At 34.1% G+C, this 12830-nt stretch overlaps 1 protein-coding gene across 11 annotated transcripts in view; it reads left to right on the top strand.

Moving 5' to 3' along the window:
* The window catches only part of ASCC3 (activating signal cointegrator 1 complex subunit 3), a 288803-nt gene that overhangs the window by 75743 nt on the left and 200230 nt on the right, over positions 1-12830 (top strand). For all 11 annotated transcript variants that reach the window (XM_074862160.1, XM_074862161.1, XM_074862162.1 and 8 more), the window contains 2 exons: positions 3803-4003; positions 4464-4604. In XM_074862160.1, the coding sequence (XP_074718261.1) occupies positions 3803-4003; positions 4464-4604 (342 nt within the window). The remainder of the gene's footprint in view (positions 1-3802; positions 4004-4463; positions 4605-12830) is intronic.

Below are 12830 nucleotides of genomic sequence, written 5' to 3'. Positions count from 1 at the left end.
ATTCATATCAGAGCCGCCTTTGAATATCATCTGGTTTGTGGAAAGAGTTGTTTCTCAGTGGTCTTTCTCATTGATTCATGCTTAGATAAAAATGGCACCATTTTAGGCATGAAACTGTGTTTGTTGAGAATGGCACTCAGATTGTATTCTGCTTAAATTTCCTTTGGTTTGTGTAGAATTCTAGGGATAAATCAACAGTGGAATAGAAAGCTGAAGAATGTTGCATCTCATTCACCTTCAGTAAAAACATATTCTGCCATCCAGTGGCTAACAGTCCTTTAAGCAAGAAGGGATTTTACTGATTTATCTGAGAAAGAATTGGTCTGTAGAAGTCTTGACTGATGTTAGTATGCCAGAGGGAAAAAAATTGGTTTCAGCTTTCAAACTAAGTAGCTTGTGCAAATGACAAATTAAAAAAGCTAATCTTCTAGTACATCTGTCAAACTGTGGACCTCTGTGCATACTGTTGCATTCCTGTCTACTGTCCCATTTTTTTCTTACTGATTTTTCAGGTCAGAACTACTGGTTTTGGATTATGCACTTGTACTTACTGTTTAGAATAAAATTAAGTTTTGGGAAAGGGTAACCTCTAACATTTTTTCAACCAAATGGGGAGTTGGTTTGAAGAAGTCTTAAGACACTGTTTTTCTCTGGACTTCCTTTCTCTTGTTTTTTTTAATCCTTAATATGTTTCTGCAGAGCCACCTTTCAAAGAATATTATGCATTAACCATGTAATGTGATTGTGGTTTTCAGTGCCCTCATTTTTCTTTTATGTTGTTTGAAAATTGTGTTGAGTGAAGGTCTAGATTCTGGTCAGAATACCATTATTAAAAAAACCCACTTCTAATTCTTAACCAGGCTTTTATGTTTTGGGTTTTTTTTTAATTAATCTTTATTCCACTCGTAATATTCCTGTTTCAGTAGGCTTAGCATCTTTCCAGAAAAGAAGCTGAGGTTAGTTTTCCTAATGTATTACACAGCTTCCTCTGGTGCTTCTGGAACATCTGTTTATTTATTGCTGGTTACCAAAGTCAGCCTTAATCCATGGTGTTACTATTTTCCAGTAGGAAAAAAACCAGGAAATTATTTTTATTTATGGAAATATTTATTTTTGCTAATATGTATATGTCCCAGGATTATAGTATATTTCTTCCAAATGTAGAGGAAAAAGAAGGGGAAAAACACTGCCCACTTAAAGATTAAGAGAAGCTGGAACAATATATTCCTACAGGCAGTACTTTAAGAAAACACTTAAAGACATACTTTATTTAAGGGTATTAACAATCACACAACTGTAAGGAGACCTGTATGTGTAAAGCCATGCGTGTTCAACTATGAGACTGAAAAATTCCTGTTATTCTTTTCTGAAGATACTTACATTAGACTTCACTTAGACAACTATGTTTCTGCTTTTGTTTTAAAACTGCTTCTTTAAATAATATACATATTGTGCAGCGCTTGTTAGTTCAATTCTGTAATCACCAGTTATGTTTGTGAGTTTCTCTCCATAGATCCTTTGTTATAAACACCGTAAACAGTGTTTATCAGTGTGAACTTTATGGTGTTTATAATACCTTCTAAGTCCAATTAGATGGAATGGAAGGTAAAAGGGAAAATATAACCATTTTCAAAGACCTGTCAAAAAATCTCAAAATGAAATAACAGGAAAATTAGAAACCTAAAATTACTAAGTAGACCACAAAAATAGCTGATTGAACCCTGATAGCATTAATGTAAACAGCAGGTCTCCAGGAAACCCATTAACACTTTATAATAGTCTCATTCATGAAGATTAAATGAATTTTGAAGACAAATAACCAAGTAAACATTAGGTATACAAAACTTGGTGCAAAACAAATAAACTTTTGCAATCTTGCAAGCGGAATAAACTATGAAAGAACATTAAGAGTGAAAACTGTTGTAATCCTGAAAGTCAGCCACTTAAAAAATTGAAGAAACTTGATGAAAAGCACTGGAAGTACTTGCATTAGATTTTTCCTTCACCAAAGACACTTAACAGTTTAGATATTTGAATATATTTGAGATGTGTCAACCCTCTAAATACAAATGCAATCCATGATTTGAATGGAACTTGTTTTTTCTATGTTGCACAAGAAATTTTCAACCTGAAAGGTTTACTAAGACAAAGGTACTGCTAAATTGAAAAGCACATTTTTCAAAAGGAAATAGCGTGTTGATTGCATAACATTTTCATTGACTTTTATCTCAATGAATGCCGTTTTTCAGTACTTCTAATCCTCTAAAATAAAACTACAGTTAACCAGTCATTAAGTACATCATTTCTCTACATTTAAGAGTAGAGCATTGTCATATATTGTGAAAATGGTGTATTAATGTAAATTTGTAATTTGCATCTCAGCCTCTAACATGAGGCTACTGCCAAGAAGCTGCAGCAAAATGGTAGACCTAGTGCTGTTATTCACAAAGTTAAATAAAATAGTTGATTTGAATAGCCAATGAAGCCCTCATTCCTAAACTTGCATTACTTGACATAGTAATAAATTGGGTCCTGCACAAATAATTTGCTTAGTATTGGAAAGAATTGGTTATTAGTATTGGAGAGGCTATTACTATAGCAAATGACTGTAAATTAACTAAAGCGCCCAGAATAATGGAAAGGGAGATCTTCAGAAGGTACTTTCAGGACTGTTCTTTACAGTAAATTTGTACTTCTGTCGTTTCCTACAAATAAAATAAAAATTATAATCATCAAAAATATCAGTAAGATACTTTTTATGATTATTTGTAGAAGCAGTGCAGGTAATTAAATCTGTAGAAAGGAAATAATTCTGTGTTTTGCAGTCTCTTTTAAGTGTCTGTGAAAAGTAACTAAGAAAAAGCAGGTTTATTAGAAAATGAAATTTATATCTTAAGGGTCTGTTCTTCAGTTGCGAAAGCTTTAGAATCTTCAAATGCAGAAATTGTAACTGTCAACAGCAGTTCTTGCTTGGCGAAAATCTTATTTTTCAGAGAGACCAAGAGCAACAAAGTCTTTTTTATTTACTGATTTGTATCTTATAAGATTTAAACATGAATTAAACTATAATAACAATAATTGCTTGTATTAACTATATAATTTCATTTTTGAAAACACTCTCAAAGTTTATTTGGGACTACATATACAAGTTTTATGTTGCTTTTGGAGGCTGCAGTTTGTTCTAAGTGTTGTTGGAGAAAGGCCTGAACATTAACAATTGCAAGATGAAGATTTCCTCAGAATGAAAGAGAACTGCTACTGAATTTATGTGTGTGTGTTTGCATAATTAAATTTTATTAGGCAAAATTAATCATAAATAATTTTTTTAATCTTCTGTTTCTTCAGTAGGTTCCTCTGTATTGCTACCTCTTCTTCCATTAGAGTAGTCGTAGTTTGTCATCTTAGATTTAAAAATGCATATTCATCTAATCGGACTATTGCTGGTTTACTGATGTCTAATTATTAGTAGGTCATTATTTTATTGTATATTTGTTTTGGTCACGCTCAATTAAAAATAAATGCTGAAATTAAATGCAGAAATAGCATGTGGCTAAAGATTTTGATTAATTTTAACAGATGTTATCCTGCTATATTTTGTTTTCCTTATGGATTTGGTATTTGAAGGTTGGGTGGGAGTGGTGGCCTCAGAATAAAAACCTTGGAATAATAAATATATTTCAACAGTTATCCTAAGTTTTGTTACCATGTGTTCTTTCTCTTATGATTAATATAAGTATACACACACACACATATATATATATATATGAAAAATCAAAAAGATGCATGTTATTTGTTTTAACAGATTGGACAACTTGCTTTTAAAGGCATGAAAAGACTAAACCGAATCCAGTCTATAGTTTTTGAAACTGCCTACAACACAAATGAGAACATGCTAATCTGCGCCCCCACTGGAGCTGGGAAGACTAACATTGCCATGCTGACAGTCCTTCATGAAATTCGCCAGCATGTCCAGCATGGTGTTATCAAAAAGGATGAGTTTAAGGTAGGAGTTTAATGAACCAAGTAACAGCTTTTCAACTTCTAAGGTAAAACCCATTATATGTTATACATGGAATATAAAATCAGGAAGTTTTCAAGGGTATTACACTTTTCCAAGTCAAAGATAAGGCCAGTTTTGATTTATTTCATTATTGTTAAAGATATTGTTATTTGTGTTCTAAAAATCTTATTATGCAAGTAAAAAGCTATGAAAATGCATTTAGCTTTGATGCAGAACCAATTTTCAAAGTGATGAGGCTGTATAAACAAAATCCATTGTCCTTTAAACAGCTGCACACTTACCCAACAAAGATAACTACTTTTCATATATCACTATTAAGATTTTTTCACTGTAAGCGCCTGGCATCATATTTCACAATAAATTGTGATTTGTAATGGTTGCCATGAAACAAACGACATTGTGGGGTTTGCTCATTTATCAAGTGAATGTCCTTTTGGTGCAGATTGTGTATGTTGCTCCTATGAAGGCTTTGGCAGCTGAAATGACAAATTACTTCAGCAAACGTCTGGAACCACTAGGCATTACTGTGAAAGAGTTGACTGGTGATATGCAACTGTCAAAAGGTGAAATTCTGCGAACACAGGTATGCTTAATATTTTAAAATATTGTTCTTTGTGTGTATTCATACCTCTTCATAAGTACAGTGGTCTTTTCTTCAAACACCTTGTAAAAGTATTGGTGAAGCAGCTGAAATGTTATTACTGAGTCTGTAATTACACTGGTTGTGTTCCAAAATGTGACTTTCAATTCAAAGTGATTAAAATACTAATATATATGAAATATCTTAAGCAATGGGCTCAGTAAACTTTTTGGTTTCTCCCATTTAGAATTACTACTATGGTGGCCCACTTCTATATAACCTTTGTATAAAATCTTACCTGATTTCCAGCTTGTGAACTTCAGTGGGTTGTGCCCCTACCCCTTCAGGATTATAAACCAAGTGTTATATGTATGTGTTTGCATGAACCTAGCATTCATAATTTCAGACTTGGCGTTCTTTGATAATAGCCATCTTTGAAAAGTTGAAGGTCTGGTCTGCAAATGGTAAATTCTACATAAATTTGAAATGTTGTAACGTTGTTGCAAATATGTCAAAATAATACTTACCTTCTTTTTTATTAAAAAAGAAGTTAATAAAGCTGTAGGTTCCTGTTAATGGCTGATCTTACTTTTCCTTTTTAAGGACAAATGAGGAAAAGTATAAGATACCACTAGGTTAAACATTCATATAAATTAATAAAATGTGGGGTTAGCCTCATAAATAGTATTGCATAGATGGAGATTTTTCTGTTTTAGCAGATACTTCTTGTCACATTTATTTCAGGCAAATGCTGTTTGTGTCAGTGAAATAAAATTTTTCCTAAATATTGAGATACTTTTATATCTGTTCTTACATAAAGTTCCTTGTAATTACTCTTTCTCCTCCTGCCTGGTCCAAGAGACAGAATAAGAATTGGTTGTATTATTGATATGAACATTTATAAATGTAACTTGTAGTAATTATTGATTCAGGTGAGTTATAGTTTGCCAGTCTTAGCTTTGATGTATTTTACATTTTTTTATGATAAGACTAGAGAGAACTCCTCACATGACAAGAAAAGATGTCTATATGTAAATAATAATAAAGAGGACCACTGCAGTAGTCTAGTATGAAGTCGTCTTTATTAGAAGACGTATATGTACACATTGACACAAACAGACACAATGCTGTGGTAACGAATAAATAACAAAGCAATATCAATAAGTAACAGCAATATCACTGGCACTGTATCAGAATTACTTTGCAACACCATCTGCCTAAAATTTGGGTTTACAAAATAAAAAACTTTTCAACAGGGACTTTTAATAATTGAAATTATTTACATACATCAAATTATAATTTTAAATTACTTCCTGTTTTCACAATACTTTTCAGCTAGGGCACATAATCAAGTAGGTCAGGGTTTTAATAGTGAGAGCGCATGCCAAAACTGAAGTGATAGTGGAAAAGCTTGCTCTGAGTGTAACTACAAAGCTTGATGAACAGAATTAATGTAGAATGGAAAAGTGATATTTTCTCTTGCTTTACTAGTTTGCAACCTAATTCATAAAATCTCACCACTAAAACTCTGCTTACATCCAGTAAAAAAGTAAGGAAAGAAAAAAAACCCCACAAAAATTTCAGGCATTATTAAGAAGTGTGTATGGAAAATAGTTTACAACTTTTATTACTGTAGTAATGGGAAAATATTAATATATACAAAGAATTTAGAGCAACATAGTAACTTGAGTGTAGAAAGACTGTCTGCTTCATCATGCTCTCCTATATCAGTCCAAAATGCCAGTAGTAGCATAATTCTTCATTTTCTTTTGCGGAAGAGGCTAGACATATATAAAAATCAAGAAGAAATGGCAAGGGGACGACCTAGGTAAAAATAATTTTTTTTTCCTGCTATGGACTCATCTTATTGCTTTGAATTTTTTTTTTTATCTGAAACTTGCTCATCTTCAGAGGATTTCTGTAGTTTCTTGTGTACTTCATAGGTTAGAAACACTGATCTGAAGTGTTGTATATTTGTAGTTGCTAAAGTTTTTGGGGGAGTGGAGGTGAAAGAAAAGTAGTCTCCAGAAGAGGAAAAATTTGGAAACCATTATGTTATTTGTGACCCCAAATTTAATTCCTAGATCTTCAAAGGAACTATAATTAAAGCATTAATTTCAGTTTTGCATTTACATCAAAAAGAGGTTTACTACTTTGCTCTTCAAAACATTGGAAAGGTTAAAGAGACAAATATATAAAGTCCAAAATTCTGGGCCTGTGAAATATTATTTTGTTTTCTTTTGTTTGTTGTAGCTAGTCAGTCTTTCCTAATGATTAGTCAGAATTGTGGGCGGTGCAGAGGAGAGAGAACACCAATCCTGGAGTTACTGATGTAATTACTGCTGCTGTTCTTGCAGACTCCGGAGCCCAGTGGTGGGCTTTGTTTTAAAAGTGCACAGAAGAATATGTAGCCTTATTGTAAACTGAGGAACGGGCACTTAGTTGTGCTGGATGTTGCTTATTGCTCTTTGCATATATTGTTTGCAATGAAAACTCGTGTGCTTTCTTTCATCAACTATGCACTTAAACCACCTCATCCAAGCAGGTTTCTTTCATTGCATTTTACCCTATATTAAATTGATTCTTGCTTCAAAACTTTATTTTACTTGTCAGCCTCTCTAATGTATACATTTCTCACTCAGAAGTACGCTGATATGTGTTGCTGCTTTATTTATAATTTCAGAGTTGTTTTGCCAATTATTACTCAGATTTCTAGCCTTTACTAGTGTAATAGATGAAGTGCCAGTTTTTAACAGTAAAGCAGGTTTTCCCATAAGAATCAACAATATAGCAGGTGGATGCAAGTATACAATTTAAATACACAGGGATAATATATATAGTGTGGGAGATAAAAGGCAGGGTAGGATTATCAACTGAAGCAGATGCATGCATTTCAGGTTGGATCACTGTTTCAAAAGATCTCAGCTGATTCTTCTAGGAAACTGAAGGCCTGATATAAATCTTCTGTGACAGTTGTCTTCTGCCTCTTTTCTGAGCAGTTACATTTTCACCATCTTCATTTTCATCCTCAGGTGAATCAAATCAGCCACAATGAAAGGTGTAAAAATGAGGTGATTGTTAGGTATTAGAAGTATCACTTCAGTGACAATCCTGATAATTTTCTCCTTCCTTTCCATGCTGCATGCTTCATCCTTCATACTTTGCCTGTGTGTGTTTAAATATCTGTATTTTCTAAGTCATTACATGCATCTGCTATGCTTATTCTGATGAGGAAAAATTGCTTTATCTGACAAATTGCTAACTGTCTCACTTCTCAGGAATCCACCCTTAATGTGCAGTGGGGTCTGCCTTTATTACTTTTTCTACAAATATTTTTAAAAGATGAAAATTCTAGCCAAAAAAAATAATGAGTAATTTAAATTTTTATTCCTTTTATGATGGAATAAAATCTTTCAAATGTTTTTGAAAGATATGCCTATTAAAAAGGTCTGTAGCACAATTTTTCAGCTGTAACTTTCTCTGTGCTTTTCACGCTGTCATTTATATTCATCCAAAAGGCATCCCTGTCTGTTGCTGCTCCATACTTTTATGGTATTATACATGAGATGATTTTACTTCCCTGTTACTCCATACTATACTTTGAGTATTCTTTAACAGTACTGTGGTTCCAACACATATGTCAGAAGCCAAGCTTTTAAAAAAAGTTATTTCTAATTTACCAATAATGAAATTGCCTTAAAAAGAAAATCAAAATAATTGTTTTATTGACTCTTTGGTTACTCTTCTAACCTGCTCCCCACATCTTGTGCAGTGAAAGCCACAGCTACTATTTATCTAAGTTTAAGATGTGGAATGTGTGTTAAAACTGTAAGACACAATTTCCCTTCGTGTTTTTGTGAAAAGGAGTAAGTGTAAATATTTGACATGTTGCTTTAATGTTTCAGACAGAATAGATCCAGGGACCATTACCAAATAATTTGTAGGTAAATAAGTGTTTCACTGAACCTGGGAACGGAAGAAAATGAACTTGTTACAAAAATAAATACCCCTAGATATTATACTAGTTCTTGTAGAGAGTTTATCTTACATTATTAAAGCTTTTTTGTATTTATTATGTATTTTGTAATTAAATTTTCGCTTTCTTTTCCTCATTAAAAAACACTCTGAGAAAGTTTATTTCCCTAATTGATATTTTTCCTATCAGCTCTATTCTAAGCATGTTTATGTACTGACCTGCTGTTATCTAAGCAGGTTCGTATTCTGACATACTGTTATCTAGGAGACTGATACTTAGACATCACTTAAACCACAATGATATTAAGCATACTTTAGCCATAATGTATCGCTTAGTAAGTTGATTTTGGTATGTTAATGTTTTAATGGGAAATATTCATAAATAAATCCTGTATTTTGCTGGGTGGCATTTGAAATAACATGAAGCATTTTGTTAGAAGACAATGGATTATTTGGGTGATTGTCTCATGGACTTTTTTGAGTGTGCATATATACAGCTACTCGGTCTTTGCTTTATACAGTCTAGAAGAACAATATAATACAACTTCAAAATCAACTTGTGGGCTTTCAGATCAGTTATCTTTGATCTTGCGTTTCCAACAAATATAGTAATAATAGTGACTTTTGAAAGTTTGGGGAATACAACTGGGATTGGAGCAGTATAGACTTGTAATCACCAAGTCTGAAGGCACTGCCCAGCACTGGGCCATAGTGTGTTGTAAGTTAATGAGTAGCATGATGCCTTGACTTGTACAAAACAGTGGTAGCCTCTAGGGAGTTGCAGAAATGCCTTCTGGCCTTAACAATTAGTAACTTTTAAAGATAGCGGACATCAAAAAATATGTAGGAGATAATTTCCTTTTAATATTTTATATGTACATAACATGAAACAAAATTAAGATCCTTGGCATAGCACAGTGAAAATGTATCAAAATTTCTTGCCCCTGTATAAACTTTAAAAATAATTTAAAAAATAATTTTGTTAAAGTTATTTTCTTTTCAAGGAAAGTTATTTTACTGTTCTTTTGCATCTTCAGTTAACTGTGACTATTCCTCTACATTTAAACTAGTACCTCAGCAGTGTTGTACAAGATGTTTTACACTACAGTCCTTGTCAACAGCTGGCGTACTAATTCAAATAAGTACATATAAGTGAGACTGACATTTTAAAGTTGAAATAAATTTTCTATCATGTTTCTGCTTTATTTTGAGCCTCAGACCTGCAAATATAAGCCAAACTTCTTTTATTGGTCCTGTGTCTCTTGCTTTGCCTTGAAGATTGCCAGACTGTCATGACCCTTGCTCGCTACAGATAAGTCTTGGTGCTAAGGCCAGATTATCAGTGCTTTCTGTGTTGCTAAAATTATGTATTAGTTGAAAACAAATCTGGTCAAATTTTGAAAGAAGGCTAATTTCCCCAGCCTATAAACCTCTGTATATCTCTGTTCTTTCTTTCTCATATTCTTGGAGTTAAAGGGATTCAGAGAGCAGGAGAAGAAAATTTATTGTCTTTTAAATAAATATTATGGGAAAATGGATCAAACTGTTATTGTTTGAATAGTCCTGTTCCTGCCACTTCTGAACTACTGAATACTTTTTTTTGTAACTCTCTTGGAATATAGATTTATTTTTTTAAATAAAGTATTTCCTTTTTTGTTATTGTTCTTATTGATCAAGAAACTGATTATACAGAAAGCAGGGTTATTAATATAAAATATAATATTGGATTTTCTGTAATGTTTACATAGTACTAAAATACTTCAAGACCCACAAAAAGAGTTTTATACATTTACTGAACTGCAAGGGTGTGCTTGTCAACATGGGCCTGCCAGCCTTCACAGAAACAGACATTTCTAAAACTTTTAGGTTTCTGCAGGCCTCCAAATATCTCTGTCTTTTTTCTGTCATGGATTTGATAAAAATTAATTGTGTGTCTGATTAATGAAAGGGGTATCAGAAGCAAACCGTATATCTGACCTTAGTCTGCTTTCAACCTAAAGTGCTTCTAAACATTTCTTCTGAATGCAGATAGGAAATGGGAAACCTAGAGTAACATTCACCCATTTTTTTAAAAAAAAAACCTGCCGCCTTCATAAACTTTTGTAATTTCACAACTCTGAAAAATTCCAAAATGTTCAAGTAAATCAAATTCAAAGCTTAAATTTGTTTGCTGTAGTGTCCTGCATCAATGAGATATGCAGAGGCATGAAGTGAAAGATGAGAATTTTTATCCATGCATCTCAGTTTAAAAACAAACAAAAAAAAAAAGAGTGGTTGTGGTGAAGAAAGGCCTGCTAAACCTGACTTGCACTGTCAATTAGAAGACGGGCAGCTAACTGTCATATTTGTTCACTGCTTATTAGCTTGTGTGAGCTAAAATCATGTTGCTTTCTGAGTTGATTCTTAACATTTCTCACAGTTTATGTAAAAACGATCTTAACATTTTGCTAAGAAACCATCCTTCAAAGCTTTAGATTCGAGAATTGATATCACTTCCATTTGCCAAGTGCCGAACATGTTGAGCAGCTTAAAAACGTAAATGCTTTCCAAGACCTCAATTAAGGAAAAAACCCCACCAATAACTATGCAGAGTGTCTTTTCATCACCTTAGAAGCACTCAGTTTTGGGGTGTCCATGGCCAGGCACTGGCAGCGTGGGGCTGCAGGTGCTAGACATGGCCAATTCCAGCTGTCTCCAACAGACCTACCACAGGGTGTGGCCAAGCCCCTCAGCCAGGCTGGTGGCACCTCTCTAAGAGCATATTTAAGAAACTTTGGCATTAAGAAATGGTAAAACCACTGTGCAGCAGTTGAAAGAGTATTGAGGAAAAAAGTGTGAAAAGCAGCCCTGCAGACACCAAGGTCAGTGCAGAAGGAGGGTGCCAGAGCAGAGATTCCCCTGCAGCCCATGGAAGAGGCCACGGTGGCACGGTGGAGCTGATATCCGCACTGCAGGCCTGGGAGGACCCCACACCACAGCAGGTGGATGGTGCCCTAAAGGAAACTGTGGTCTGTGGAGAGGAGCCCATGCAGGAGCAGGTTTATCGTGGCAGGAACTGCAGCCCATGAAAAGGACCCATGTTGAAGCAGTTTGTGAAGGACTATGCTATGGGAGGGACCCCACATTGGAGCAGAGGAAAAGTGTGAGGAAGGAACAGCAGAGACGAAGGGTTATGGACTGACTGCAACTCATATCCCCTAGGAGGTAGAGGAGTTGGGAACAAAGAAGTGAAGTTGAGCCTGGGAAGAAGGTGGACTAGGAGGAAGGGTTTTTTAGGTTTTGTCTTTGTTTCTTCCCTATTGAACTCTGTTTTTAATTTGCAATACATCAAATTAATTTTCCCCATGTCAAGTCTGTTCTGCTTGTGACATAAGCTTTTCCATCTTATTTTCTCCCTCTATCCAGTTGAGGAGGGGAAGTGAGAGAGTGACTGGGTGGGAATCTGTCAGCCACCAAGGTCAACACAACATAGCTAGTTTTAGGTTTGGATTTTTTTTTAAATAAGTTACTGTTTTCATTGAAATTTTACTTTTGGTATTTTAAATCCAAGTGAAATATTTTGTTAGCTTATTGCAAATTTTATTAGCTAGTTATTTTTCTTTTTAACTTTAGCTAGCTATTTATACTGGAAATAAGAGTAGTTTAGAACAAAAGGACAATTCTTATTGAAAAACATGAGTAATACAACAGTACTGACAGTGTTTTTGAAAACACCAGTGTTGCAAATGAAAAGAGAATTTGTGTAAGCTGCATTTCTATTGGCAAATATATTTGTCCGATAACTGAACAGAATGCTTTTCTGGAAGAGAGGAAATAGCCTGAAGGACTGAATGTATTTTGACATCTCGAAGATTAGCTGATTAATTGTACTTGTGATGGCAAGGCAGAAGTGAGAAGTGAAGCAGAGACCACAAAAGCATCAGAGCTGAATAGGGCAAGTAGTTCTGAGAACATCAAATGGCATCAGGACCTTTGAGTAATATGGATGATCACTGTGATAGATTCTGTCAGCTGATAGACTCAGATATTAAGTCATGAAGGCTTTATTCCCTATTGGAATCAGATACTAATAAAATGGAATAATGCTTTTTTCTTAAGTTCTTATCTGCAATATAAAACTAATCAAGTCTGAAACTATTTGAAGCAAAAGAGGGCTATAAACTTGAGGTGCCTTCTGTTTCATCTATGGCTTTCTTTTTCTAATAGACTCTCGTTTCCTGCACTGTAATAAGGTATAGAGATTTTTCTAGGTAA

Source organism: Strix uralensis, chromosome 3, assembly GCF_047716275.1.
Source record: "Strix uralensis isolate ZFMK-TIS-50842 chromosome 3, bStrUra1, whole genome shotgun sequence".
NCBI classification, from domain to species: domain Eukaryota; kingdom Metazoa; phylum Chordata; class Aves; order Strigiformes; family Strigidae; genus Strix; species Strix uralensis.
This window is presented reverse-complemented; position numbering and strand designations above follow the sequence as displayed.